At 54.0% G+C, this 27,097-nt stretch overlaps 10 protein-coding genes across 10 annotated transcripts; 3 read left to right on the top strand and 7 right to left on the bottom strand.

Annotated features, from left to right (window-relative positions):
* Positions 1 to 1,699: 1,699 nt before the first annotated feature.
* SKY1 (serine/threonine protein kinase, CMGC) lies at positions 1,700 to 4,933 on the top strand (the record flags this gene model as incomplete). Its single annotated transcript, XM_007816403.2, has 5 exons — positions 1,700 to 1,884; positions 3,164 to 3,951; positions 4,026 to 4,095; positions 4,156 to 4,414; positions 4,493 to 4,933. 5 exons carry the CDS (start codon positions 1,700 to 1,702, stop codon positions 4,931 to 4,933), a joined length of 1,743 nt encoding a protein of 580 aa, XP_007814594.2.
* A 156-nt stretch (positions 4,934 to 5,089) lies between these two features.
* On the bottom strand, positions 5,090 to 5,467 carry J3458_012326 (uncharacterized protein; the record flags this gene model as incomplete). The annotated part of the gene is made up of 1 exon (XM_066120036.1): positions 5,090 to 5,467. One exon carries the CDS (start codon positions 5,465 to 5,467, stop codon positions 5,090 to 5,092), a length of 378 nt encoding a protein of 125 aa, XP_065974982.1.
* Positions 5,468 to 5,740: 273 nt separating this feature from the next.
* On the bottom strand, positions 5,741 to 7,305 carry J3458_012325 (uncharacterized protein; the record flags this gene model as incomplete). Its single annotated transcript, XM_066120035.1, has 4 exons — positions 6,869 to 7,305; positions 6,572 to 6,807; positions 6,145 to 6,510; positions 5,741 to 5,990 (listed from the first exon to the last, which is right to left on the bottom strand). The coding sequence occupies exons 1-4, from the start codon at positions 6,890 to 6,892 to the stop codon at positions 5,741 to 5,743; spliced, it is 876 nt and encodes a 291-aa protein (XP_065974981.1). The 5' UTR covers positions 6,893 to 7,305.
* IMH1 (Golgin imh1) lies at positions 7,306 to 11,133 on the top strand (the record flags this gene model as incomplete). The annotated part of the gene is made up of 4 exons (XM_007816401.2): positions 7,306 to 7,556; positions 7,645 to 8,128; positions 8,186 to 11,018; positions 11,082 to 11,133. The coding sequence occupies exons 1-4, from the start codon at positions 7,548 to 7,550 to the stop codon at positions 11,131 to 11,133; spliced, it is 3,378 nt and encodes a 1,125-aa protein (XP_007814592.2). The 5' UTR covers positions 7,306 to 7,547.
* A 697-nt stretch (positions 11,134 to 11,830) lies between these two features.
* Positions 11,831 to 12,127, top strand: J3458_012323 (uncharacterized protein; the record flags this gene model as incomplete). The annotated part of the gene is made up of 1 exon (XM_066120034.1): positions 11,831 to 12,127. One exon carries the CDS (start codon positions 11,831 to 11,833, stop codon positions 12,125 to 12,127), a length of 297 nt encoding a protein of 98 aa, XP_065974980.1.
* Positions 12,128 to 13,883: 1,756 nt separating this feature from the next.
* J3458_012322 (uncharacterized protein) lies at positions 13,884 to 14,204 on the bottom strand (the record flags this gene model as incomplete). The annotated part of the gene is made up of 1 exon (XM_066120033.1): positions 13,884 to 14,204. One exon carries the CDS (start codon positions 14,202 to 14,204, stop codon positions 13,884 to 13,886), a length of 321 nt encoding a protein of 106 aa, XP_065974979.1.
* A 449-nt stretch (positions 14,205 to 14,653) lies between these two features.
* On the bottom strand, positions 14,654 to 15,967 carry J3458_012321 (uncharacterized protein; the record flags this gene model as incomplete). Its single annotated transcript, XM_007816400.2, has 1 exon — positions 14,654 to 15,967. The coding sequence occupies one exon, from the start codon at positions 15,965 to 15,967 to the stop codon at positions 14,654 to 14,656; it is 1,314 nt and encodes a 437-aa protein (XP_007814591.2).
* A 5,251-nt stretch (positions 15,968 to 21,218) lies between these two features.
* On the bottom strand, positions 21,219 to 22,603 carry J3458_012320 (uncharacterized protein). The gene is made up of 2 exons (XM_066120032.1): positions 21,568 to 22,603; positions 21,219 to 21,510 (listed from the first exon to the last, which is right to left on the bottom strand). The coding sequence occupies exons 1-2, from the start codon at positions 21,724 to 21,726 to the stop codon at positions 21,349 to 21,351; spliced, it is 321 nt and encodes a 106-aa protein (XP_065974978.1). The 5' UTR covers positions 21,727 to 22,603; the 3' UTR covers positions 21,219 to 21,348.
* A 178-nt stretch (positions 22,604 to 22,781) lies between these two features.
* On the bottom strand, positions 22,782 to 25,616 carry J3458_012319 (uncharacterized protein). Its single transcript, XM_007816399.2, has one exon. The coding sequence runs from the start codon at positions 25,298 to 25,300 to the stop codon at positions 23,480 to 23,482; it is 1,821 nt and encodes a 606-aa protein (XP_007814590.2). The 5' UTR covers positions 25,301 to 25,616; the 3' UTR covers positions 22,782 to 23,479.
* An 860-nt stretch (positions 25,617 to 26,476) lies between these two features.
* J3458_012318 (uncharacterized protein) lies at positions 26,477 to 26,818 on the bottom strand (the record flags this gene model as incomplete). Its single annotated transcript, XM_066120031.1, has 1 exon — positions 26,477 to 26,818. The coding sequence occupies one exon, from the start codon at positions 26,816 to 26,818 to the stop codon at positions 26,477 to 26,479; it is 342 nt and encodes a 113-aa protein (XP_065974977.1).
* Between the last annotated feature and the right edge of the window lie 279 nt (positions 26,819 to 27,097).

Genomic DNA, 27,097 nt, shown 5'->3' with positions numbered 1-27,097 from the left:
ACCAAGAAGAGGGGTTGAAGCCATGTGTAGCTGTAACAGTGTGCTGTGAGGGGAAAAGCTTGAGTGGAGAGGAGGTTGATTTTCCCCAGCCCTTTTCCTTTTTTTTTTTTATGATATGCAGATTATTGGGGGGTTGAAACTGGAATCACTAGGGCGTTTAGGTACCCGAACAAGTCAAGGAAATAGACGATTGGAGAAGAAGTGCAATGAGTCTGTATCGTGGTGAGGAGTTGCTAAGCTTGGGAGTTTTGAAACATGAGAAGGATGACGAGAAACCCTCCCGACGCACCCAAAAAGAACATGTAGCCGTGGGAAAACAATGCCTATGATATCGTGAGGCCGGCACAGGTGGGGAGCATTGTATGGAGGGGCTTCTTTTCTTTTAAAGCGAGAGGAAGTGGCGGCATTTTGATACTGGCGGAGCAAAGCAATGTGCATGCGGGAATATCCATTGCATGTTGGGTTGGAGAGTCTGGCAGGTGACTGGCACTGTGGTGCGGTGCAGGGAGTGACGTCAGGCACATGGCCAAGTGTGGAGCCCCTGCTGGACAAACGCTGTCGGCTTCACGACATATCAGACCAGACTTGACATATTGTGACCGACATGGATGGGACAAGGGCCTGCTTCTGTACGATATCGGGTCCAGCCAGAAACTAGATGGGGTGCCGGTGATGGCTGGGTCAATGTTGGACAGGCCAAACGTTGCAGGAATTCGGTAGAGAACGGCTACTTGCCGACTGGATAGCCATGCCTGGGCGTGAGTCTATTTTGTTTACGCAGTGAGCTTGGGAGTCATGCAGGGCTTCAAACGTGGCCAGATTGATGGTGATGAGTGAAGCCGTCGCGGCGCCTGTTTTTGTGCTCCTTCCCTCAGCTGCGTCTTGTTGTCGACATGGACAGTGTCGACAGTGCGCAGGTACGTATCAGACATGTGCTGACATGAATGAGCATAGCACAACTCAAGCACCACAAGGCTCGGTCTATTCGTGTCTCTTCTGCCACCTCTGGCGCGCTTCCGAGACACGACAGGACGACTTGAAACGGCAGGCTATGGGCTGCCATCCATCAGACTCTCGGACTCTCTCAGACCGTCATTTCGTCATTCCCAGCCCAACAGGCTTTTGATTATTCTAGTTTCTAGTTGCAGACCCCACCAGACCACTTTTTCAATGTTGGGGCCAGTTGAGTCCACCGAGTCCAGATTCCAGTTTTGGGCAGGCATTTTTGGCGCAAAGCGAACCAGAAGAAGCAGCAAATACCATTCTCGTTTGTGCTAAAGCGTCATTTTGAATCTGCTCTCGCCATCTTCAACACATCGCAGCCACCCGTTGTCGTCGCCGTCGCCGTCGCCGTCGCCACGCACGACACAGAACATCACCGACATACGATTGATTTCCATACATGCTTGAAGCGCAGCAACGAAGCGCAGCACCGAATCGCAGCCCCCCGAGCCGCGCTTTGGACGACTTGTCACTTGAGACACGTACAGTTCGAGAGTTGCGGCAGACACGCTTCTCCCACCTGCACTGGCACGCGTACGCTCTCACTCGCAGCTTTTGCGCCAGAAGCCTTGTGAGCAAATCCTAGCCGCCGAGCCGTCAGCGTTTCCGGCCCCGATCTGGATCTGGCGACATATCATCCGACTGCGACGCAGCACCGACAACGACCCTTGACAGCCGTAGCCAAGAGGCGACAAAGATGAACGGTGATCAGCCGGCCGAGCCCGAGAAGCCTCCTCCCGAGGCGCCGACCGCCAGTCCAGGCTCCAACGGAGCCGACACATTGGCCAAGAAGCGCAAGAAGGAGAGTCTCAAGCCCATCATCACCACGGAAAGCAAACTGCCGCAGTCCAAGCAGAGTCAACAGCAACAAGACAGTGTTGGGTGCGTATTGATGCCATCGCCTTTCCTTTGTATATCTCTTGTTCTGGATTTTGAAACCATTCGTGAGCCCTTACTTCCAAAGATATCAAGGCGCAAAAAATGTTGTTGTTCTTTCCTGTTGGCGTTGCATGGGTTACATTTTTGCTTGCACTGGGAACATGTTGCACACGATTGTGCGCGCAATGGGCGTTATGCGCGATTGACGGCTCAAGTGAGGGCATGTACGGGCAATATGTTTGTCATTTTGGAAAGTTCCAAAAAAAAAAGGTGTCTCACGGGATGGGCCCAACTTCCCCTCTGCTATCGAGGAACCCCGATGCTGGATGCCAGCGCAGAGACCACCCGGGGGGAACTCGTGGACAGCTAGTGGCTGCGTCTTGGCCTTGATGTTGGAGGTTGAGCATCTGACATTTGCCCGTGAGCATTTGGACTTGGACAGACTCGGCAAGCGCCTCAGACCAGTGGACCGTGAGCATTCAGACTGGAGGGGATTCAATGTTGAGCATTGACTATGCTGGTACGTACATATTTGTACATGTTTGGTATCAAATGCTGCCCTGGCCATGGTCCACTGGAAAACCCGCCAACACTGAAGCACACCCCCACGCCCGGTGCCACGCCAGCGCCAATTGCCAGTTGCCAGTCGCTAGCCGCCCGTCGCCGTCGCAGGCCGCAAGTCGACCGCAAGTCGCCTCCATCAATCACGCATCATCACACATCGCACTTCACACACTCGCTCAAGCTGTCTCTCCCCTCAAGACGCGGACTGCATCGCCGTCTCGCATCCTCCTTCTCTTGCTCGACATCACACATTGCTGCCTCTCCCGAACACAGACCTCCCCTTGGACCCTGCTGTGTAGCTATTTCTCTCCTGCACCACGGCCTGTCCTTCAACTCTCCCCACCGTTCCTGCGCGACTGCGCGCAATGGTGTCGAGATGAGCTTTCTCAAGTCAAGGTTCTGCCTCCTGCTGCCTTATGCTGCCTCCTGCTCCCCGCCGCCTTTTGCCCTGACCGTCTTGCCTCTCTTTGCACGCGACATCTATGCTTCATCAATCGTTGGCTTTGTGCGTGCTTGATTGCCTCAAGTGCTTGCACATGCAACTTTACCCCTCTACAGGCCCGGCCCCATCCCCCGCCATCCCATCATCCATCCATCACGGCACCGCCGCCCTCGTGTGTTTTTTTTTTTGCCCACCGCTAGTCCATCGCGTCTTGGCCACCACGGCACCATGCCCGCTTCGACCTTGTTACTAATGCTGCGCTTGTTCATCGTATAGATCACACCAATTGTCCGCTGGCGCGCCTGCTTCGCCATCATCGTCCTCTGTCGACGACCCTGCAGAAAACACCGCCGACGAGGAGGATTCTGAGGACTACTGCAAGGGCGGCTACCACCCCGTCCAGGTTGGCGAGAAGTTCAAGGATGGAAAGTATACCGTCGTGCGCAAACTCGGCTGGGGCCATTTCTCAACCGTCTGGCTGTCGCGCGACAACACCAATGGCAAGCATGTAGCCCTAAAGGTTGTTCGCTCCGCCGCTCACTATACCGAAACCGCCATCGATGAAATCAAGCTTCTCAACCGAATCGTCCAAGCCAACCCCGACCATCCCGGCCGAAAGCACGTCGTCAGTCTGCTCGACTCTTTCGAACACAAGGGCCCTCACGGAACTCACGTTTGTATGGTTTTCGAGGTGCTTGGCGAGAACCTGCTGGGCTTGATCAAGAAGTGGAACCACAGGGGCATCCCCATGCCTCTAGTCAAGCAAATCACCAAGCAGGTCTTGATGGGTCTTGACTACCTTCACCGGGAATGTGGTATTATCCACACGGATCTGAAGCCCGAAAACGTCCTCATTGAAATCGGCGATGTCGAGCAGATTGTCAAAAAGGTCGTCAAGAACGAGCCGGCAGAAAAGGAGAACAACCGCAACGGAAGGAGGAGACGCAGGACCCTCATCACAGGCAGCCAGCCGTTGCCGTCACCCTTGAATTCAACTTTTAACCAGTCGAATTTGTTCCCTGGAGGATCAGCAGCACCGAGCTTTGGTAGCGTTTTGGACCAAGGTAACTTGACATGTCGCGAGGTGCGAGGTCAATTGATAAGCGACACAGTGTGCTAACAATACTGGGTTGCGTAGCTGCGAGCAGGAATAGCGAGCCATCGCCCAAGTCAACAGAAGAAACACAAAAACAAAGAGAAAAGACAGCGTGCGTCGTTGTATCGCGAGCCCCACCCGCCGAGGTATGGCATTGCTGACTTTGCTTCAGAGACATTCTTACCCGAGAGGTGTCCGGCATCTCCCTCGATAAGGCGAGCGGGCCTTCAGCCTCAACGGGTGAGAAGCGCAAGGCCGAGGACGCTCACGCTTTTGATGTCATCAGCGTCAAAATTGCCGATTTGGGCAATGCGTGCTGGGTCAACCACCACTTTACCAACGACATTCAGACCAGGCAATATCGATCGCCAGAGGTTATCCTTGGCGCGAAGTGGGGGGCCAGCACCGATGTTTGGAGCATGGCGGCCATGGTAAGTATTGGCTTCCTACGGCGCGGACGACTTGTCGGTATATTGCCGGAAGAAAGACGCTAACAAGTCGGTTTCCAGGTGTTTGAACTGATCACAGGCGATTACTTGTTCGACCCACAGTCTGGTACCAAGTACGGCAAGGACGACGACCACATTGCGCAAATCATTGAACTATTGGGACCATTTCCTCGGTCACTCTGCCTCAGCGGCAAGTGGAGTCAAGAAATCTTCAACCGGAAAGGCGAGCTTCGAAATATTCATCGGCTGCGACACTGGGCGTTACCAGACGTGCTGCGGGAGAAGTACCACTTCAAAGAGGAAGAGGCCAAGAGGATCTCCGCATTCCTGGTCCCCATGCTAGAGTTGATTCCAGAGAAGAGAGCCAACGCGGGAGGCATGGCAGGCCACCCGTGGCTGGAAGACACTCCCGGCATGAAGGGCCTGAAGATTGATGGGCTGGAAGTGGGCGGGCGGGGAGAAGGGATCGAGGGATGGGCCACGGAAGTGAGAAAGCGATAAGGGGTTAAAAGACTCACGAACTGGGGCGACGTTACCAGCCAACAAGGAATAATGGCCGTCATTTTTGCTGCACTGACAGTTCTGTTCTCTCTACCTAGTACTAACAGCATGCCGTCCTGGTTGGTTGGTATAGCGGATGACGTGCTCAATATTGGATCAGCTGCGTATTACGTTCATGTCCAGGGCGGCCAGGGTGTAGGCAATTTGCCAAGTGGCAGCGTGGGGAGAGAGGGAGGCCAGTGGCAGAAATACATGAGCAAATGAGCTGTAGGAAGGAAACAATGTTGAGCGATATCGATGTGGGACATGATGATGGATGCCATGGGATGGGCGGGAGCAAAGAGGGGGGCCATGAACACATGGGGTTTTGCGTGACTGAGCTGGAATAGATAGACCATGCATGGACGTTTCTAGAAAATTTGTGTGTTTGATGGTGCGACTCGCTCGATGCTGGCCAGTGATGAAGTATGAATATAATGTGATGGCTGGAATGTGCCCCAAGATAAAAAGGGCGAGTGACGACGTGTTCAACATATTTTCAGCGCTCTTTAAAAAGACTCAATTGAGCACTTTGGCTTCGTTTTTGAGCTGACCCCTACTGTAACCACGTCGATACTTATAACGCCCTTTCTGTTTTTTTTTTTTTTTTTTTTTTTAATTACGACGCCAAATGCTCGAGGCAACGACAAATGAACAAAAGTCCACGATGCAGTGTGTGACATCCCTGACTCCATACTCCGCCCGAGACCTGGTTTTACCTGTTTCTCCTCCGAGCCTTGTCTGACCCTGCTGGTCCTTGGCTGCCCGTCACCTCGACCTCTCTGCTCCGGCCCTATTTCCGCCCTCGTTCTCCTCCGCACCCGCATCGTTTGCGACTTGGGGCTCTGCCTCGGCTCCGTCTTCCTCCCGAGCTTGCGCTTCCTTGGACCCGAGGACCTCCTCGACGATGCGCTTCCCCTCATCCACCTCCCCGTTTGTCTTGCCGCACCCCATGCACCGCCACATGCCCACCTCTGCTAGGCTCTTGGTGCCCGGCGGCGCCTGCCCGTTGACCAGTCTGCAGCTCTCGCAGATGAGTGCGAAGCGGTTCTTGGCGGCCGTTTCATCCTCGCCGAGGAGGACGTCGAAGATGCGGTCATACCAGTGCGTTTCGGGGTCCATGTATTGCGTGCGGGGGGGAGGGGGCGAAGCGTATGCGTTGGGGAGCGAACTCTGCATCGGCCTCGTGCTGCTGGACCTGCGGCGCAGGCGGCGGCAGCTGGCGGGCATCGGGGCGGACAATGTTTGCCGTTGGCGGAGGGGGAAAGTGCGTCCGTCCGGTGCCGCTTGGGGGGGCAGGTCGTTTCGCCTCCTTGTCCCGGTCTTGTTTGTTGTCTTCCTGCGCGTCCTTTTCATCGCGCTTCTTCCTCTCCCCGCCGTACTTCTCGATGAGCTCCATGGTGGAGTCGTACTTGGTCGCATCCTTGAGCTTCTGGATTGTGTTGGCGCGCTCGTCCTGGTAGCCCTTTAGCCGGGTGGCCTGCGAGTCGATTCTGAAGTTGAAGTAGGCGCTGATGACGGCCCGTGCTACGTATATCCTTTTACTGGTTAGCTGTGTCTGGGCTGCGAGCGAAGCGAGGACCGGTAAAAAAAAATTACAGCATGGGACCGCCTGCCATGCCGGTCCATTCGTAGGCGCCTAGGTTCTTGTGGCCTACTACGAGGAGCAGGACGATGGCGTAGACGAGGTACGCGAAGCTGAGGTAGAGCGTCCATAGGACTTTGGTCCGGCGCGCGCTGGTGTGTAGTCGGTCGAGGCGGGTTTGGGAGGTGGTGATTTTGGAGGACAGTGAGGACAGCGTCTTTTCGAAGGACTCGGGGGAGGAGTCGGTGCCCTGGATGATTTTGAGTTAGCGGTGAGGGGTGTTAGTGGGAGGATGGAGGGCAATTTCTTGCCTTCCAGGGCCAGAGGGAGACCATGTTGGCGCTCGGGCTCCGGAGTGTGGGCGAGGAGACTGGCGAGAGAGGAGCCAGGTGGGTGGTGGGTGATGTTGAAGCTCGAGCTGAGCTGGCAGCTTAGCTGGAGATTGATAGAGGTGTGGCGGAGAGCACCAGCCACACTTTACCCAACGGCGCGTATCGCTGAGAACTGCTTTGGGGTGGTGCCTAATCTTGATACGGAGGATCAATGAGAGGGATGCCTGTAAAAAATGAAGAAGGAGAAGAAGAAGAGAAGAAAAAAAAAAAAATGTTTGAGAGCATGGAGGAGTAGTTTTCAGGCAGATGGCAGCCCGAACAGCTCTCCCTGTTCAATGCTTGATGCGAGCCAAGCGCAGGCCTGTGGCTCAGTATCAGCCACATCTGCAGCTGCCGGGATGACCAGGGGATCGACCAACTCCAAGAAAGTGTCAACTTTCAATATTGTCACTCTGTGCAACGTTCGGTTTCTGAGAGCAGACGCAATGAGTGTATAGCCCATTCACGAGTGCAATCCGTTTTATCTTCCTTTCTTCTGTCCATTGTACCACTCTCCTCTCTGTATTTCTGCTCTGCGTTCCTTATGCCTGCGCATTCCGATTCCTAGACACCACTTGTCCACTGGTCAGCCGCGGCCTGGCCAGCGCCAACGAGCACAATGTTCCAGGTTGGTCTCTCTATCCCTGTTCGCCATCGTTCTACAAAGATTCTGTTCGCTTGACCCATGATACTAACTGCCGTCCTCCCCCGCGCAGAGAATCAGAGGCGCCATCGACCGCACCATTGCCGAGGAGCAAGCCCGCCAGAAGGCTGTCGACAGCGCAACCCCTTCGAGGTCCGGATCGACGTCGTCTCACAGGAGTGACGCCAATCCCGCCGGACGTAGACCCCGGCCAAAGAAGCCGTCTGCCGATATAACTGACTCGACGGCCCCGAACCCGGACCCGGCCGTCTTCGAGGCCGCCTTTGTCATTGACGATAGTGACGAGCCCAGTCGCTCGGGGACACCCGCACCGCCCCCGCCCCCGCCCCCTGAGAAGGATAACATTGATGGAGGCGGAACGTCTGCTCCAAAGGGTGAGCAGGGAGATAAGTCTCAGGCCAACGGCGCGAATACGGATAAGGAGCACGCAGATGGCAAGTCGGAGGAGGCCGGAGATGCTCCCGCGCCTGCGGAGTTGAGCCCAGAGATTAAACAGCGGCTGAGGAAGCTAGAAAAACTGGAGTCTACGTATCCGGGTATGCGGGATTCACAGGCTGTAATTTATTGAGCGATGTGCTGATGATTTGTTACAGAGCTCCTGCGATCTTATAGGGTTGCGCACAAGCGCGCAACAGCTATTGAGCCCTTTGAAAAGGCGCTGCGCGAGAATACGCCCCTTACCTCCATCAACGACCCGGACTCGCTTGTTGAATACCTCAACCAATTGAACTTGAGAGGCGACATGGTCATGGACGAGCTCAAGAAGGTGTCTGCCGACAAGGAAGAACTCAGGAAAAAGCACGCCGAGACCGAAGAGAAGCTCAAGAAGGCGCAGGAGGAATTGGAAACTCTCAAGAGTGGTAAATCTACCGAGGCTGCTGCCGAGTCGAGCGAACGGAAGTCTTTGGAACCACCTGCCCGCGCTAGCATTGATATTGCTGCCGAAAAGGTCAAGTCCCCTGTTGCGTCCGTCATTAGCATGTTCTCGCCCAAGCAGAAGGCGCAGGATGCCCACCAGGGCAAATCAGAAAGCGAGGACTTTTTCTCCTACGACGAAGAAATTCCCCAGTTACAGGCCGAGGTGGCGTCCAAGACGGAAGAAATTGAGCAGCTCAAGGGCAAAGTGGAAGATCTTGAAAAAGAGCTGTCCATTGCCAAGGAGAACAGCGCTGGCTTGGCAGAAAATTTAGAGAGGACGAGCAAGGCATTGAGCGAGTCTCGGGAAGCTTCCGGATCACAGGCATCGCTACAAAATGAGCTCGACGAACGGAACGCGGAAATCAGGACACTGGCTGAAAAGTTGGACGCGGCACAGTCAGAGCTGAAGAAGCTAGAGGACCAGGTGGAGAGGAATAAGAAAGAGCACGCGTCAAGGGTCAAAGATGTTGAGGCCTCTCTCGCCGAGTCGGACAAGAAGGCCGGTGAGCTTGATGCTGAGCTTACCAAGGCTAATAATGCAAAATTGATATCTAAGAAGCTGATTGACGACCTTAACACCCAGATCGAGGGTCTTAAAAAGGACAAGTCGGAGAGTTTGGCAAAGATTGAGGAGCTCACTGAGAAACTGGATTCGCCTGCTACATCCCAACCCGCTACCATCGAGCCAACTCCTGCGACAACTCCTGCGGCTGGAGGCTCCAAAAAGAAGAATAACAAGAAGAAGAAGGGCAAGGGTGGCGGCGGTGGTGCTACTGCGGCAGCTCCGCCTCCAGCTGAAGAGGAGGAGACCAAGCAAGCTGCTGAAAAGCCGGACGGTGCAGCCCTTGCTTCCGTTGAGGCTGAGATTGCCAAGCTCAAGACTGCGGTCGAAGAAAAGGACCAGCAAATCGAGAAGCTTTCCAAGAGGCGCAAGACAGAGGAAGATCTACGAGAGGAGATTGAGAATTTGCGAGAGAACCTGGTCAACATTGGACAAGACCACGTTGAAGCAAAGGAGAAGATCAAGGAGCTCGAGCAAGAGAAGGCCAAGCTCAAGGAACATATTGCCGAGCTCGAGGCCCAAGTTGGATCGTCAAAGTCCAATGCAACTTCCAACGAAAAATTTCAAGAGGACCTGGACGCTCTACGAAAGGAATACGACGATCTCAGGGACAAGTCGACTACGCTGCAGTCTGATTTGGGCGCTGCTCAACAGCTAGCTCAGACCCGGTTCAAAGACCTGACGGACCTGAGGGAAGTGCTGCAGAAGGCACAGCCAGAGCTAAAGAGCTTAAGACAAGAGTCGGCCGAATTAAAGTCAACCAAGGAGGAACTTGCGGCCAAAATCAAGGAGCTCAAGACAGCAGAAAAGAGGGAGTCGGAGCTGAAGCGCGACGTCAGCAAAGCCCAGCAACTGGCGGCTGATGGCGAAAAGGAGATCAAGAGCCTACAAGAGAAGCTCAAGTCCGAGGGGAGCAACAAACAAAGGGCGGAAGACGGCAAGCGCGCAGCTGAGAAGGATCTACGACGGGCCGAGGCCGACAAGATTGAGCTCAGTGCCAAGGCCGAAAAGATGGAACGCGAGCTACAAAGAGCACAGGACGAGCTCAACAAACTGCGCCCGCGTGTCAAGGAGCTGGAGGAGCAGATGCACAAGCTGCGCAGAGAAAAGGCCGCAGCACAGGAGGAAGCGGAATTCAAGTCGCAGCAGTACACCAACGCACAGGGCCTGTTGACTAGCATGCGCGACCAAGCCACGGAGCTGTCTGTGCAGCTGAAGGAATCCAAGTCGCAGGCAGAGTCGCTGGAGGAGGAGCTGGTAGAGGTGCAGCGGCTGCTGCAGGAGCGAACGCGTGAGGGAGAGACGATGCGGCGCCTGTTGGCAGACGTGGACGAGCGCGCAGACAGCAAGGTCCGCGAGATGCGCGGGCGCATGGAGGCGGCGATTGAAGAACGCGAGCGCATCGAAGACGAGTCCAGCACGCTGGCGAGGCGCAAGGCGCGCGAGTCGGAGGAGCTGAAGGGCAAGATTCGCGAACTCGAGCGCGAGGTCAAGTCGCTGACCAACGAGCGCGACGAGCTCGAGGAGCGGCAGAGGGAGTGGAAGCGGCGTCGGGACGAGCTCGAAGCCATCGAGTCCAAGGCGTGTGCGGAGACGGAGGAGATGCGCATGACGGTGTCGCAGCTGCGGTCTGCGCTGGACACGTCGGAGACGCAGCTGCGCGATGGCGAGAAGCAGCGCGGCGACCTGCGCAAGATGCTGGACGACTCGCGGCAGCGCTACGAGAAGCTCGCTAGGGACTTGAAGACGGCGCAGTCGAAGCTGGTGGCGGGCTCGAGTCGCAGTTCCATGGACTCGACGCGGAGCGGCAATGGGGGCAACGGCGCGGCGGGCAGCGGCGATACCATGTACTTGAAGACGATATTGCTGCAGTTTCTGGAGCAGAGGGACGGGAGACTGAGGGCGCAGTTGGTGCCTGTGCTGGGCAAGTTGTTGAAGTTTGACAAGTAAGTAGTTTTTGGTCTTTTCTGAGATGCGAGTCTGACGTGGGAGGGCTAACGTTTGTCCAGGAGCGATGAGCAGAAATGGTTGAAGGCGGTGCAGCACATAGAAGTCAAGTAAAAAAGGGGGACAAGGGAGTTGAGTGTATTAATACCATGGGCTCACGACGTTGGTCCTGCTTATGGGTATAACTTGTCACGAAGGGACGGATGGACGGGCTGGCCAGACAGTGTGTATATATCCATCTGCCCATGTATCCCGGAGCCCCTTGTCAGTCAGTGGTGGCTTCGACATGATGTTTTGTGCAAGGGGCCGCAGCTTTGCATCCAATGCCTACGTATCTGCACAAGAAGGACGCGTGGCGAGGAATAGCAGGGCACGAACTTTGGTACTCGTCAGCCGCGTTACTGAATCACGCCAACACGCTTCGTTTTCAGCTATTTTGAGCCCCTTTCCGCGTGTTCGACCAAGACACTCGCAGCCACCATGTCTGTCCCTCCCCTGGTATCCAGGCACGCCCTACCGAACCACATATCCGCAAACTTCTATTTATATCCCCTGTGCTCCGTCCACGGTAACGAGGCCTCGAAATGAGACATGCACCTCCAGCCTCGTGCCGGGTCCCATTCCTCGACCACCGGTATGTCTCAGTTGAGTAATGGCGGCGGCTCGCGTATAAAAACCTATAAAAGCCCAGGCGGGCACCGATTATCCAAAAAACGAAAAGGGGGGGCAGCCAACACGCTCCCTTTTTCTATCCAACCGTCCCAAGCAACATCTTTGCAATACACCCAGGTCCGCACCGTACACGCTCTCAATGAAGCTGCTCGTGGTTGCTCTCATCGGCGCCGCGGTCGGCTTGCCCCTGGATCCCCCGAACGGAAAAGACTCGCAGCGCTGCTATCCCGTCGACTTCACGCCGCACTGCGCGCCGGAGAAGCTGTGCTCGCAGGTCGCCATGCCTGGCCTCGCGTGCCCGTGGACGTGTGGCGAGCAGCTGCCCAAGGCGTGCGAGGAGCGCTGTAAGCCGTGCCTGAAGGCCGCGTGCGCGGCGGTTTGTGCCTGCGAGGTGGTTTGTCCCGTGGGCGGTGATGGGACGGGCATGCCGGCGTGATTAAGGGGGGGAGGACTGCGGGTGGAAACGATGGTGCTGTGAGTCGGCTATTTACATGTGCGTCTTGCCTGTTGTGCTGGCATGTTTCGCTCGTCGACATGGAACTACACACTTGCAAGACACGTACCTGTTTACAACTATCCAACTTGAAACGGAGAAGAATCTGCCGTTAATCTCTGGAAACGACGTGGGCACGACGTGGGTCAACGCTGGAGATGCACGGGACGGGGCGTGACAAACGCACCTTGGTCGTCCATGCCCATTGTGGTGGCCTTGGTGACATATGGGAGCCGTGTTATTTGGATGTTTGTAGATGATGCTCATGGTGACTGGCGAGACAGGAGGACCCTAGCCGCGAGAAGTTGGGCCGTCCTAAACGGGGAGTTTCCGTCTATGGCAGGGCGCATTGTCTGATGATGCGAAAGGGAGGTGTAACGAACGGGTGAACAGTGTCTGTTTTCTTTCAAATAACATGAAGAGGACGAATAGATGGATGACATTTGTTTTTTTAAAATTCATGCGTTGCAGTAGCAAGTACGGCAGATGAATAACATTCTTTGGTCTTGAAATGATGCCCAAGGGAGAAAAGTGTAACAGATAAGCCATGTCTGTTTTTTTCTTTTCAAAGTAGTATGCAAAAAGAAGCATAACAGATGAAGAAAAAGGCCTTTTCGTTCATTCCACGGCGCGCAGGCGAATGTAACAGGTTAATAGTGTCCAACGTCCTTTTTCTAAAGAATGCAGAGGAAGAAAATCTAAAGTACACTTGGCCCAACAAGATCCTTTGTTTCCGTAAGTTCATGCGAAATAAAGCACAGCAGACTGACATGGCAACCGGATATGTTTCCAACTCAGGCCGGTAGGCCGGGAAGACGGCCACAAACATTGTTGATACGCTTGATAGCGAGACGCTAATTCCTGGTCCTTCTGGATCAGAGGAATGGGGGAAAAGGCGGCCCGGTAGACGGCTCACTCGCTGACAAATACCCCTCAAAAAGAGTTTATATCGTACACAAAACGTTGCGCCTGCTAAAGAGAGCAAACCGGATATAAAATGAAGCCTTCTCAAGGCGCACCAGCACCAGCTTACCCTACACAAATCTTGCCCCTCGACCCCTCTAGCAGTGCACTTCAAAATTTCATGCCAGACATCGCATTCACTTCATCTCGCACGCATAAACTAGGCAGAAACCGCGCTTCCCAACCATACACAACTTCATACTCTCTGCTGCGTTGGCTGCTCTCAGTCGGTACACCCCCGGGCTGCCCGGCTCCGGCTCCGGCTGTCTTCCGTCCCCCTGCCTGATTGTCGTCCCGTCAAGCCGCAACGGCCCGTATCTTGATATCGATATCGATAAGAACGCCCCGGCTCATGTCTCCTCGTGACAGCACACCCCACCCTTTCGTAGGGCTGAAAAAAATTCCTTGAGCTAAAATGGCCCTCGTCCGAAGCGAGATCTGGGAAACAAGATCCTGGGCACCGAGTACGGAGTATCGATAACGACATGCATCCCCAGACGCAGGGTCCTCATCACCCGGCGCTGCGACATGAGATCCCGTCCCACTGCCACGTCGCGACTCACTTTTGATTGTCGACAGTGGCCAGCACACTCTTCACCTCCCTCTCACCCTCATCTTGGCCACGTCATCTTTATTACTGGGTACCGCTTGTGCCCACTGTGAACAAGAAATTGGCTCATTTATGGCTGCAGGCCTTGTAGAACCACTCTCAGCCTCACTATCTACCTATTCCAGTTCACACAACGAGAGTATGTATGCCAAGTGGGTTGTGCCACTGGCTCCCCTCAGGAATTCCCCATACCAAACACATATCCGTCACCATCGCCATGTGAAATGCAGCGTGCCTTTCTTCAAGAGAGGGCAGTGCTCCAGTCTTGCCATCTCCCATTCTCAAATGGCCCTCATGGAGGAAAACGCCATACATGCAATATCCTGAAACATACAGCCTGACCCGTGTAAAGAATGTCCAACCCAGTCGTCGGGGAAACAATCTCAGATTGGAAAAAAAAAAGAGACGAAACCCTTGAACAAGGAAGCAGAAATAAGAAAATGACATAAGAAAATTGATCCAAATCAATCAAAAACGTGGAGTGGAGTGACGAGATCGCAATGGGGGTCAGCTTGGATTCCACTCCGGGGTATCGTGATGTTCCCTAGTGCTCTGTGTATCGAGTTGCTCATGTGTGCCGTGCCGTGCCGTGCCGCGTGATGCCATATACCGAATGCATATCAAACCAGAATAAAAGAAGAGGGGAAAAATAGAGAAGAAGAAATTCCAGTAATAAAATGAATCAAACAAATGCTGTAGGTTGGGGGCCGCAGCTCGTTCGGCGCAGCCGAATCCATGTCGTCCAATGCCAACCGGCTGATTAAATCAACATATCGTTAAACAAGTCCATAAAGCGCTGTTCTTGAGCAAAGTAAATCCTCGTAACCCGACATGTCATGCGTGGTCGTATGCACAACTGTCGTCATCAAGTCGATTGTTTGTGGGTGCCCCTCAGTCTAGAGAAATCGACGAACCCAGCTTTGTTCCAGCCAGCCCACCTTCTCGAAAGCAGTCCACAGCTTTGATGCCTTGTTGACATCAATTTTGCAAGCCTGCTGCGCATCTGTCTTGCGGAATTCCTTGCCCGTGCGAAGGCACTGGAGGCGACGCTCAAAGATGCGACGCTTGCTTGTGAGGTACGTGGCACAATCCAGGCGCAAGTTTCCTGCCAAGAGAAGCTCGTCGGGGTGAAGCAGACTGGCGTGCGGATCGCTGCTGAGATCAATTGGCTGACCCTTCCAATCCACCTTGAGGCTGTTGGAGCGATTAGGTAGTGAGTTCAAAGGGGGACAATAGTCAGGCAGTGAGTTAAAGTCCTTGTCCTCACGATTGGGAGCCACGACCCGACGAGATGGTTCAGGAGTAGCGCTAGTGCGGCCCACGGGTCTCACTGGGGTGGTTCCAACGGTTGTGGCGTTGGTGCGAATCGGTCTCGGAGTTGCATGAGGCTTGGAAATTCGATCAGTCCGCTGGGATCGGGGAGGTTTGGCGGCAATGGGCTTGGCTGGCATAATTGCATGATATCTCTGAGCGCCGGCCCGTCTGTCAGCCTCGAGAAGGGCCCGTTCTTTGCGGAGCCATCCTTTACGGTTCGTGGTGAAGTGCGTCATAACCTGAGATCGGAAGGTGAGGACCAGCTCGTAATCTTCTCTCTTGGGTGGCGTGACGCCGCTGAAAATACTCTGCGACCGGGCGCGAACGTGTTCGTCAACGATGCGTTGGTGTTCAAGCTCAGCGGGAGCAAACAATGGAGGCTGCGGAGGACTGGCCGGTGCGTGCTCGTCGGTAGGGTACAAAACGGGGTCCTTGATGGCCTGGCTGTGTGGAGTTACAGGCAGGGTGCTAGTCGTCGAGATGGGTTTGCTGTAAGGCGAGATTGGCGGTGACATGGGCAGCGGTTGCTGCGACGATGACTGTTTGCCATTGGCACCGCCTGACTTGTTCAATACGGAATTGCCATGATGAAAGCTGTCGAGCACGACGTCGGGCGGTGACATGAGGCTGGTAATGTCGAATTTCTTGGACTCCATTGGCGGTGGCGGCGGAGCCATTGACGAGTGCGCCTTGTCGGCGGATGGTGAATTTGATGCCATTGGAGGATTGGAGAATCGACGTTGAAAGGGGAAGAAAATTGAAGGAGAGGAAGAGGTGGAGGAAGCGAGATCAGTCAAAGAAAATGAAGATGATTGAGTTGTAGTCACGGCAGGCTGCTTGTCCTTATCGGAGGTGGTGGAAGTGTGCGCCTGACTGGTTGTCGGTTTGTCAGCCATTGCGTGTGAGTTGGGCTGTCACCTCTGACAAGTAGACACAGTGACGTGGACGAGTGGCGAAGACCGCTCTGGAGCTGTCTGAGTAGGCAGCAGCCACAGTCGGAGATACAGTGCCCGAGTCCGAAATTTACTATCCGCCGGAGTTGGGAAACTTCGGAAACGGTGTAATAAACTAAGCTTGTACAGTGAAAGCCAAATCCAACAAAGAGAAGGGGGGGAGCCGTCTTTATCGTTTCGTGGTTTGCTCCGATTTTGGCGGTGGGAGTGGTAGCGTAAGGTTCAAGGCAGATCGCGTTTGCTGGGAGACGAAGACAGCGGAGGGGGTGTGGGTTGATTGATTGATTGATTGATTGATTGATTGATTGTCGCAACTGGTAGACAGTGTGCGGATTTGAGGTGTGAGCCGTGTGAGCGTGAGTAGACGATCCAATCACCCGGCTCAATTGTTCAATGTCGCCAGCGTCAGTTGCCAAGATGATGAGTAAAGACGCAATTGACCACGCGGTTCATGGGGCTATCGTGTTATTTCAACGGCTGGATGCAATGGGGACAGCTGATTGTGATGGAGAAGCGCACGACTGAGGAAGCCAGGCTAACAAACAGGCGACAACGGGGCTTGCCAGGGGCTTTAAGGCTTCGCCGCGGGTCCTGCGAATGGAAATGCAACAGGCAGCTCTCCGTAACGCCTGGCAAATGACAGAGGATGACTGATGCCAATGCGATGACTCTGACACAAAGCAGGCGTTCGTTGGTACCCAAAGTGGACGACCTCTGGGGCGACCTGGTAATAGAAGGCAATAAGCGATGTGGCGGCCAGCAAAGGAAAGCGGACGCAGGCACACGAACACACGATGAAACGCACGCACACCCCCCGGAAGGGTCGCAGCTCGACTGGCTGAAGGAAGAGCTGACAGGAATCCCCAATGCTGAAGGCCAGAGGCTGATAGAATTGGTTGCTTTGAGAAGCTGAAGGCAGCAGCAGACTTGGAAAACCGCAAAGCCGCTGATTGAGTCGACGGGGGTGAGATGATGTCGCTTGTCTTCAATGGGCTTGTGTTGTATGTATGTACAATATTTGCCGCTGCTGACGACTGGGGCCCTTGTTGAGATCCAGTCAAGGTGATGTAACCAGGGCTACCATTAGTTCGTCGTGGCGAGTACTGATGAATGAAAGCGAAATTTCCCCGGAAAAGCGGCAGATGATGGTGATGGGAAAGGAGACGAAGACAAAGTGGCCAGAAGACCAAAGATGAAGTACTTGACGGAGGAGAGATGGATTAGAAATGGGCAGTCACGACAGATGACAGAGCAATGCCACCATCAAGACGCTTCAAGTAGACACGGGCAAGACAGGGTAATAGAGCAAAAAAGGGCAGATTGGCCGTGACTTGTGTTTGCCAGAACAAGAGGATTGTTTTACAAAGATCAGAGTAGAAGACAGTGGATTGCCTTGCAAGTCTACGCCGTAAGAAAAATGTAAAGTTGGTGCGGTGCGAGTGACGGCGCGAGTGACGGCGCGAGAAGGACGGCAGTAGGAGCGACCAGCACTGCACAACCAAGGCGGGCCCCGCAGGGTGTGCGCCCAGCGATGGAGGGGGCGGGGCATAATTTTAGAATATACCCAGGAGCCCAAGCCCAATGGCTTGAACAACTCGAGGGCAAGGCTTTTGCGTTGCAACAAAGACTGAGCACCGAGGATGGAACACGCTGATAAGTACCTAGGTAGTTCAGTACGGCGCACTCGGTACAAAGAGCGAATTGTGAAATGTGACGTGAACTGCGGCTTTGCGGAGTGGAAAGCTTGTGAAAGTGGTCATGGAACCATGGACGACGCGACAAAGCTGGCGGGCTAGAACCAAAATTGAGGGAACTCTACCTAGGTACGTACCTACCAGGTTGGTACGGAGCACATTCACCGGCGCTTTGGCACATGCTTTATGATGCAAGGCGTAATGTAGTATATGCAATGTCCAATGCCACGACATTGAGCGAAGCAGAGCAAAGGGGCGAATGGAATCTGAAATGGAAGGACCATCCCTACAGTATCGGAATGCACAGTGCTGGACAATGCGGCGACTATGTGGTCTCGCTCAAGTGCAATGCACGCAGTGCACAAAGTCTTGTACCGAATAATACACAATACACGCCAACGCATAGCACACGGCACAATCCACTGTGCCAACTCTTCACTCCGTCCAGCCCTTTGTTCTTTGCCAATGGCCCTATTTTTACCATTAGCAAGCACCAGCTAAGCATTGATGCCAAAGGTCAACATTCTGGGTTGCGCGTATTCATTCGCATTGATCCGCGACTGGCATGTCCATGCCCGCTCCTCCTCGCCTTCAGGTCCCTCCAACATGGCCCGCTATCCGCACTCCCCACCTAAATTCGCTAACCCTCCTTCAGCCAGTCAGGTGCTGTCGCCAGCCCAAGGTCATCAGGCACACCGGCGAAGCGGGGGTGTGATTTGCTGCGACCACGAGGGGATGGCTTGTTATCGATACGGCCAATTGGGGTCGATGGAGAGTCACTTGGAGTGCCGGTGCATGCCGTGGTATTTGCGGCTCATGGACAGCAGTTTAGACGTGATGGCCAAGGGTGAAACCGGCCGTCGTACAGGACAAAGGTTTCGTTCTATAGTCCTAGACTCTTCACAATTGACTTGGGCAGGCCTGCGCTCGCCGGACACACAACATTGAAGCTGGCGTTGAACGTGGACCTTGGGTCTTTGGCCATGCTCATTCTGATTGGACGGTGGACTCGGCTGTGTTGAAGTGTGCCTTTTGGGAGTTCTGCCTGCTGCTCCTGCATTGAGACCGCATTGGGGATATCAAACACGGGAAGCCGCCGGCGGTTCCTCCTGCCATTTCTAAATGTAGTTCGCACCGGGAAGAACCTCAAGCCATCAGGGCTGCAAGACGGACGTGTGTAACCAACTCCAAGTCTTGGACCAATTCTTGAACTTTTCCTGCAATATTGCTCTGGGTGCCAGAGGCCGTGGCCATGCACATGCCTACCAGATACTCTCCCTACACGCCGCCCATGGCCGCCCTACGATATCTGCCTACCTTAGCTATTGTAGGTACATAGGCAGCCAGCATCAACTCGCCTTGCTGCACACCTTTCGACTGCTAACGCTCATGTGATCTCTCCCCAAAGTCTACCATAAGATGACCATCCGCTCTCAACCTCGACAGGCCAAGGTAGCAGCACGCAAGGTTGACGAAAGGGTACCTGGCATAAGCCGTTCTTTTGCCCACTGACAGTCCGACCAGCTCTTGCCTTGACACCCTTTCCACCCATGGCCCGCGTCCAACATCCGCAGGTGGCCGTCATCCGGGGTCACGGCTGCGTAACATTCAGCAAGTGAAAGGGGAGGGGGACCCATGCTGAAAAAGGGTGTCTTGTTGGCATGGCCATGGCGGCGATCCAATCGTTCTTTTACGTGCTACCGCTCGACGCGGCCCGCCGACGCCTCCCTTATCGCCTTTATCAGAATCGAGGCAAACACTTTGGCTGTTGGTTTCGATACATACACCATGATGCGGCTCGCTATGCCGCACAAAACAGGATCTAACCAGATAATGGCCCCGAGAGATGCCCGACTGCACAAAACACAGGGACTTTGATACTGGGGCACATGCCACTTACATGTCATACACCGCCGTACCGTACGATAGTATTGGAAATAGAAATGCGGAGCCGAATGGGCCCCTGGCTGCCTAAATCGCATCCCAATAGTGGACCACGCTCCATCATCCGTTGGCCTGGAACGCCATCATTCACCAAATACTGCATATACTAGTGGCTTTGCTTCCACCCACGAGTGAAATATGGGTTATCTAAGGAAAAAGAAAAAAAAAGAAGAAAAGAAAAACAAGCATTTCTATGGCGTTGTGTGTTTAAAAAAGACCACTCTCGCTTAGCCTTGAGATTTTTAGAACATAGCCATGGACAACTCCAGAGGACAGCCCTAACACTCTCGGTACATGACGCGAGTGTTAGGACGGCTACTCACCATAACTGAGGCTGACAACGGGTTGACTGGTTTGGACAAGGCCGCTGTCAAACCCTTCCCTTCCCAACCCTGTGCCATATGGTGTACAGGAACCTGCACCAGGTGGGCATGAGATTGCCAATGGGCAGAAGCCTCACGGAGAGTCAATTGACGACTCGGCGCCTCGATGAGGAATCCATTGGCCAATGTCGTTTCTCGCGCATCCAACGAGAGCGGGCCGCGTGACAACAGCTTCTCTGATCGCATATCACTGTGCACACTAGAGCCTATGATGAGTCTGCACCAGGCAAGGTGACGCCGAAGTGGCCGCCTCACGCTTACCATTGGGTGACACGAGTTCCTAGCTGATACGAACCACCTGCCTTTACGGAGTACTCAGAGGCGCAAGTTTTAAACTGGATTGAGAGGAGCGGGCAAAGGCACAAAGGTGTCTCGTCGAGGCCGGTCATGAAAGATAGGTCCGAGGGAGAACTCCGTACAGTGTAAGTGGAAGAAGGAGTCTACGAGGTGAGTCACAAGATATGGGGTCACAGAGCATGAGAGCCACTCAGAAACCGAAACAATGAGTGTGACGATGCCGCTTCGGGTTTAGCTTTCCTGGCTAGGGTGGCGCAGGCGAGCGACCAAAAGGGCGGCTTACAGGATGAGATGATGCAGGACATAGTAGTTACAAGTCAGGACCCTTCAAGACGAGGCAGAAGCAGGTTGGGCAGACGACTACAAAACGAGAGGGTACGGAAGGGGGGGTGCGTGTCGGGTGTCCAGACGCATGGAACAAAAAACCGGAGCCAAAAGCAAAAGCCAAGGCAAAGCCAAAGCAGAAAAGCCATGAACGGGTCCGGACCTGTGTTGGGCCAGTTGACAGCCGCCCGCCGCCTATCGATAAGTTGATAAGCCAAATGCCGTGCCAAGTGGGATGCCGGGCGCCCAGCGTTTGTTCTGCCCTCTCTGGCCTTATCAGTCGCAAACTTCAATGGCACCGTTTCAAGCCGAATTGAGATGCGCAAATTTGACAATAGCTGCGTCTTGGGCCTGTGCACCCATTACTACGGCACGAAGAACAATTCGACCTGACATCACAGGCATTGCAGCCAAAACAGCAGCCGCGTTGACGACAAGAGCAAACGTCATCTCGAGGCACGATACCCCTTTTAGCGCGTAAATGGGACACATGCACAAGACGAGGCCAACGGGGACGGGGCCCATCTGTGCAAATCTCTGCGAGAGGGGGTATGCTTAGTAGAGCCTCCATGAGCTCAAGTATGATGACCCCTCGGCCTACTAGTTTTGCCAGTTCTGGACGCCCGATTTCATCACATCCAGATGTCCCGCACCACGGATTGCAGCTTTGTCATGCTAATTTTTAAGCTGCCCTCCGGGGTTGACAAATCGAGTCGTCCCGATAACCCCGCACAATCGAAACACGCAACGCTGACGCCTGAAGTTGACGGACCAGACGACTTGACGGCACGGGTTTGTCGGAACCTGCCAGCCAAAGGTGAATGAGAAGTCTGTGGCCGTGCTGCTGCGGCATAGTTAATAGGGGCTTGCTGAAGCTCAACGCTGAGGATCATAGACATGCCGTGGAACGCAGAGTTAGGTTGTATCCTGCGAGGGTTAAGAGTTCAAGCGGCTGCCGCAGTGCCCCGCGAAGGGCAAGGAGGGCATTGGAGATAAGAACCAAGCAACCCAGAGCATTGCCTGACACGACGTTGATCATTTGAATGGGGACGGCGGCCATCTTGGCCTCGTTAAAACGGCCCGCTGGAACTGGTCATCTTGGCTCTCCACCGCCATCCGCCACCCACCACAAGCTTAAATAGATCAATCCAGCCATCCACCACGATGGAGGATGCGACGTCGTGATGTAGACCGGGTGATGGCTTGCACAGGGAATAGTCACTTGACAATGTATTGGTGCCAAGGTCGTCTGTTTACAACCCTCTGGAAAGGCCCCATCTTCACTTGAGACGCTGTGACATATTGTTTGCTTGAGTTGAGAAGAATGGATATGTCTGCCAAACTGAATCACAGTCAGTCTAGTCGAAAATTAGACTGCGCACGAATCAGGGTGGGTAGTTGGGCCAGGCACTTTTTCACTGTTGCATTACATCACGACGGCCCAGCCAAGTATGGTTGTGACACTCAGAAATCGCGAGTCAAACGATATCGCTGCGTGCTCGTACAAGACCTATATCAAGTTCACCAGAGCCGATCTCAGGATACGCGGGTGTGAATATGTCTATTCTCAAGCTCGGGTGCTATACCAATGTCTCGTCTTCCACGACACGCCCTCTATCCATACTACGATTGCACTGGCAGACTGAACAGTATAAACAAGACCACAAAGTTGAGCCGAGTCGTGGAATGATGCACGGGCTAGCAATATCTTCCCGCTACCAATCTACGCTTTCCTACTACAATACACGAACACGGAAACGCAACCATCTGGTTGAATAGCGCCTCCATGATCCTTATACTCTGCGCCTACAGACGTGACGCCGTGCAAGGAGACAACAAGTCAGTGGCCCGTAAACAAGGTTAAAAGCACAGAGTCCAGCTCTAGACCACAGCATCGCATCTCACCTCCCACCATACTTCCTCACGGCCTACCGCCCCGAGTCGTCCAACGTGGTGATACTGATTACAAACAGCAGGTGGTAGCTGCGCAAGCCATGGTGGCCTGCTTCCAGAGCCTGGCACGTGTTGATACCCGTCGAGACCAGGCCAGTGACGCCGCATAGCATCGGTGCTCTCTATACTTAACCTATAGAGCGATGATATCATCGGTATATTCGCATTTTTTCATGCTGGCCTTACACTATTCGAGCCTGGTAGGCTGTCCATTACAACGATACACCGCGTTGGCAACATCTACGATGTGTTCAGCAATGGCAGAGGCATGTTCCTGGCATAACTGTCCTTGACTGTATTCGCCTTCTACAGATCTACCTCCAGGCATCCCTCTTCAAGCTGCCACCAACAAATCTCCTACATTGTAATCCTGTGACCAACAGCCCATGTATCCAACTCATATCCATCCATCCAAAAGCCGGGCCCTCTGACCTAGTCCATGTACCCATTGCCGGAATCCAGGGCGGGCATTCCGGTAAGATTCATGCAGGAAAGTTCATGAGACCTATGTTTGTACCGTGTATCAGGTAGACTATTTTGAATTGAAATGGCATTTGATCCATGGCCGGCGGTTTTATTGCCCCCCAAAAGTTGCCGCCACTTGCCGCATTCATCGTGTTCCAAAATACGTGGAGGGCCAACGCGTTGGGCATGTCTTCTAGGCAGCAGTTCAACAGTGACGCGGCATTACGCTTGCGCAAACCCTCATCCGCAAGCTTGAATTAAAGTACAGTGTTCAAGTGTTCCAATTTTGCCACGCCGAGCCCGAAAGTGTGTGTTGGCGTGGCGTGGGCGTCTCCAGTCAGCACCAAGCATGCCAAAAGAAGCATCCATTGTCAAACAATTGTTGCTTTGGCACTTCACGTAAAGTCGTAAACCATTAGGCTCTCTCGTCCGTCCCGAGCCTCCTTCAGCACCACCACCACCTCTTCGTCAAAACCGACCCAGTTCTTGGTATCATCCACGTCGGCCACAATCCTTGGGGTTGCGGAACCTTTCATCTTCGCATGCTGTTCCCCATCATCAATTGGCTGCCTTGGCCGTACCTCGACGCTGCTTCCGCTCACGCGCCCTTCTAGCTCCCAAACCCGAATCTCGTCGCCACGCGTGCTGATACTAACTGCTTTCCCGCGCGGCGTGATCTCCGCGTCGGAGATGCCTGAGGTGTGACCCCAAAGACGGATGCCTGGTGAAATAGAGAGCGATGAAGCAGTCGAGGTGCATAGGTGAAGGACTAATGTATTGTCCGGCAAAGTGGCGAGTAGGTAGGGGTGACTGTAGCATAGTCGGATTGGACCATCTTCCTCATGCTCCAACGGTATTGGAGAGCGGGTGCGTGAGTGGGAGGGTGAAGAGGACGGAGATGACGTTGCTGACCTGCGCGTTTGTGTTGGCAGTGTGTAGGCAACTCTCGAGGTAACAATATCTGGCGTCGCCAATCCAGATGGCCTAATGTCCAAATCTTGTATGCCAATGGACCATCCCCCCACGGTGTCAAAGGTGTATGCGATCGAGGCAATGACTGAAGTTGCCGTACGGCGTACTGATAGGGCGAGCGGTGGCCGTGTGGTGTGAGACTTGAGTGAGGTGAGAAGACGTGGTTGGGTGAATCGGGCGGCCGGGGGAGGAACCGTATCTCCAGACTCAGTCACTGATGACCTGCGCACACCGCTCTCGGGTCCGATATCTGACTCTCGGGTTGGAGCTGTCCCGTCGTCCGGGTGCTCAAACGAAAACAAAGAAATAAACCCAAGCCTTGAAGCCGTAAACATGTACGGATGTCCATACGCAATGGCGACCAATTCGCCAAAGTAGCTCTTTGCATGCTGGTACAATATACCAATCTTTCCACTCTTGATATCCAACTTCCAAATGGCAAAGGTGCCGTCTTCGAACCCCACAGCCACATCTAGTCTACCGGTATTATGCAGCAAGTCATCAACTGCCAAGCAGCTGGGCTGGTTTGTCTCCTTATTGTTCCCAAGGTCTGCTTGTGCAATGAGTCGCCTAGTTTTGAGGTCCCATGCCCTTAAGCCCGACGTTCCATCCACAGTAACTGCCAGACCATCGACCACCTTGACCATCGTCTGCCACTCTGCCGCGGGGGTGTCTCGTTCGACACAACGGACCTGAACTTCGTCGACGGCGCAGGCCCCCCGAGCCCAGTTGTGTCGCAGCTTGTACTGCTTCTTCCAGTCCACGAGCTCCCCAGCACCAGTTGCCGCAGTTTCGTTGGGTGCACCGACAAAGCCGCCTCTTCGACCCCATCCCCCGTCAGCCCAAATGGTCTTGCTGGTTGAGTACCGTAGCTTGCTGGAGCTCCGGGTGGACCCTGTGCGGAAGCCGGGGATCATATGAGCTCGGGGCAAGATGAATCGGCGATAGTAGTGCGGTCGCCATAGCTGTGAATCAGATGTGATGCAGTTGAAGCGCCTGGACACGGGAGATACGCCAAGGAGTGTCTTTTCATCCAGGAAAGAGAAAATCCGGATGAGTAGCTCGTCGGATAGCGTCGATAAAATATCACGGGTATGCAGCGGGCCTATAGTCCGAAGGCGCTTGGTCAGGGGCCGCGACGACGGCTGGTTCGATTTCGCGTCAGGATTGGTGCGGATGCAGCTGTCGTCACGGTCTTCCGCCTCGGCATATTGGACGAGCTTGCGCTTGGTCGGCATGGTCATTGTCGTGGGAAAAGCAGCTCGACAGACGCCGCCAGCTCTCTATTTCGTAGGTAAACAGTGAAGGCTCATTCGTGGCAGAGGAAAAGCAGATGTGTCATTCGGATGAGGGAGACGGTGTGGCTAGGTTCGGCGGCAAAACTGCAGCAGCTGTCAGTCACGGGGAAAGAGAGTTGCATGCAGGGAAGAGAGACTAGTCCAAGAGGCTGCCGGTCAAGACAAGACAAGACAAGGCAAGGCGAGGCAAGGCAAGACACGACGAGACAAGAGGACTGGTTTTAAAGCGCTCATATCGAGTATCGACATACCTGGGACGCGGCACGACTGGGGATTTACCGAGTAACTAATAGAGCAGGTCGACATCAAATCAATGGTGGGGGGTTGGGGTTGCGGTTCACCAGGGAGTGGTGCTGCACGACGCGCCACTGGCTAGCGAGGGAAGGAACAGTTAGAGGAAGAAGGAGCTCCTCCGTGGTGACTGCCGAAACAGGGCAGGAGCCAGTGAGACGAAACGGAAGGAGCAGCGCACGTCCTTCAAATGTTTGTAAAATGCTTCCGCCGCCAAGTGCCGAGTTCCTGGCTGGCTCTCTGCCTCTCATCCATCATCATCGCCTTTCCAGCTCTTCGAGCGTTCCCAGCTCTACCACTGCGTAGAGCAGAGTATATTATGAGAGGCGGCGCATGTCTCCGTATCACGCTCTCTGCCCCATTGATGCCCAAGATCCAAGACAGAGACATGTCTCGGCCACCCCACAGTCCACGCAAGTCTGAACTCCGACACTTTTCGACCCGTCTCCAAACTCAAACCCAAACCGTCCGCCCGTCAAAATTAGTTCTAGCTGATCGACGCTCGCCCACAGTAAGCTCGCAAATGACTATGCTAAACTGGGCCTCAATTTATGCGAATATGATACATTCCAGTTCAACTTCCTCGAGCACAGATCGAAGAAACAAGCAAGAAGCAAAAAAAAGCACAGACACGGACTACTAAAAGAAACAATAGGGCTGTTGAGCATCAAGCGCGTCATCTAATCACATCCATTGCTACCGAGTATACAAAGCACGGAGTACTACGGAGTGACTATGCTACCGGCGAACTCCAAAAAGCAAGGGGGGGAGACGAGCTGATTGTTTTGCTTTTTTGTGGTAGGCTGACCAATTACAGGTGCAGGACTAGGATTAGTTTGTCTTCTCGATGCTAGGACCCTTGTTTCTGCGGCTGCTCTTGATGGTCGATACTCCATACTCCGTATTAAGACGACGAATTATCGAATGCCTTTTGGCCTTGAAGCTTTGCCGGGATGAATTGGAAACGGGGAGCAATTCATCGATACGAGATGCTCCGAGTTGCCGCACAAAACCCTGAACATGTTGCCTTATCAATCGCCGTTGTGAGAAGGCTGTACGGAGTATAGCCGTGTAAATAAGCATGTCACTTGATGCCTGTCCAACATACATGGCTGCCGTTATGATTAATTTCACATGTAATGACAATGACAGAGGCCATGCTATCCTTGTCATCAGCTCAATACCGTACCTGCACGGGTCATGGTTGATGTAGATGAAGAGCGCCCTCTTTTTAACGCCACATTCCAAGCCTAAGGAGATTTAGCCCTGAACATGGGACAACCGCGACTCGGAAGAAGCAAAAAAGCCGCGGATTTTCATGTCCAAGGCGCAATTGGAGCGAGATCAGATGCTGCACTGGCCGCCGTTTAAGTCCCACTCACTTTTATCCTCGCGGATTCCACCCCTTCGCCGGACTTTCCCCCCGTACTCAAGCAGCCATGATTATACTTC

The sequence above is a fragment of the Metarhizium acridum genome (assembly GCF_019434415.1).
Source record: "Metarhizium acridum strain ARSEF 324 chromosome Unknown scaffold_255, whole genome shotgun sequence".
NCBI classification, from domain to species: domain Eukaryota; kingdom Fungi; phylum Ascomycota; class Sordariomycetes; order Hypocreales; family Clavicipitaceae; genus Metarhizium; species Metarhizium acridum.
This window is presented reverse-complemented; position numbering and strand designations above follow the sequence as displayed.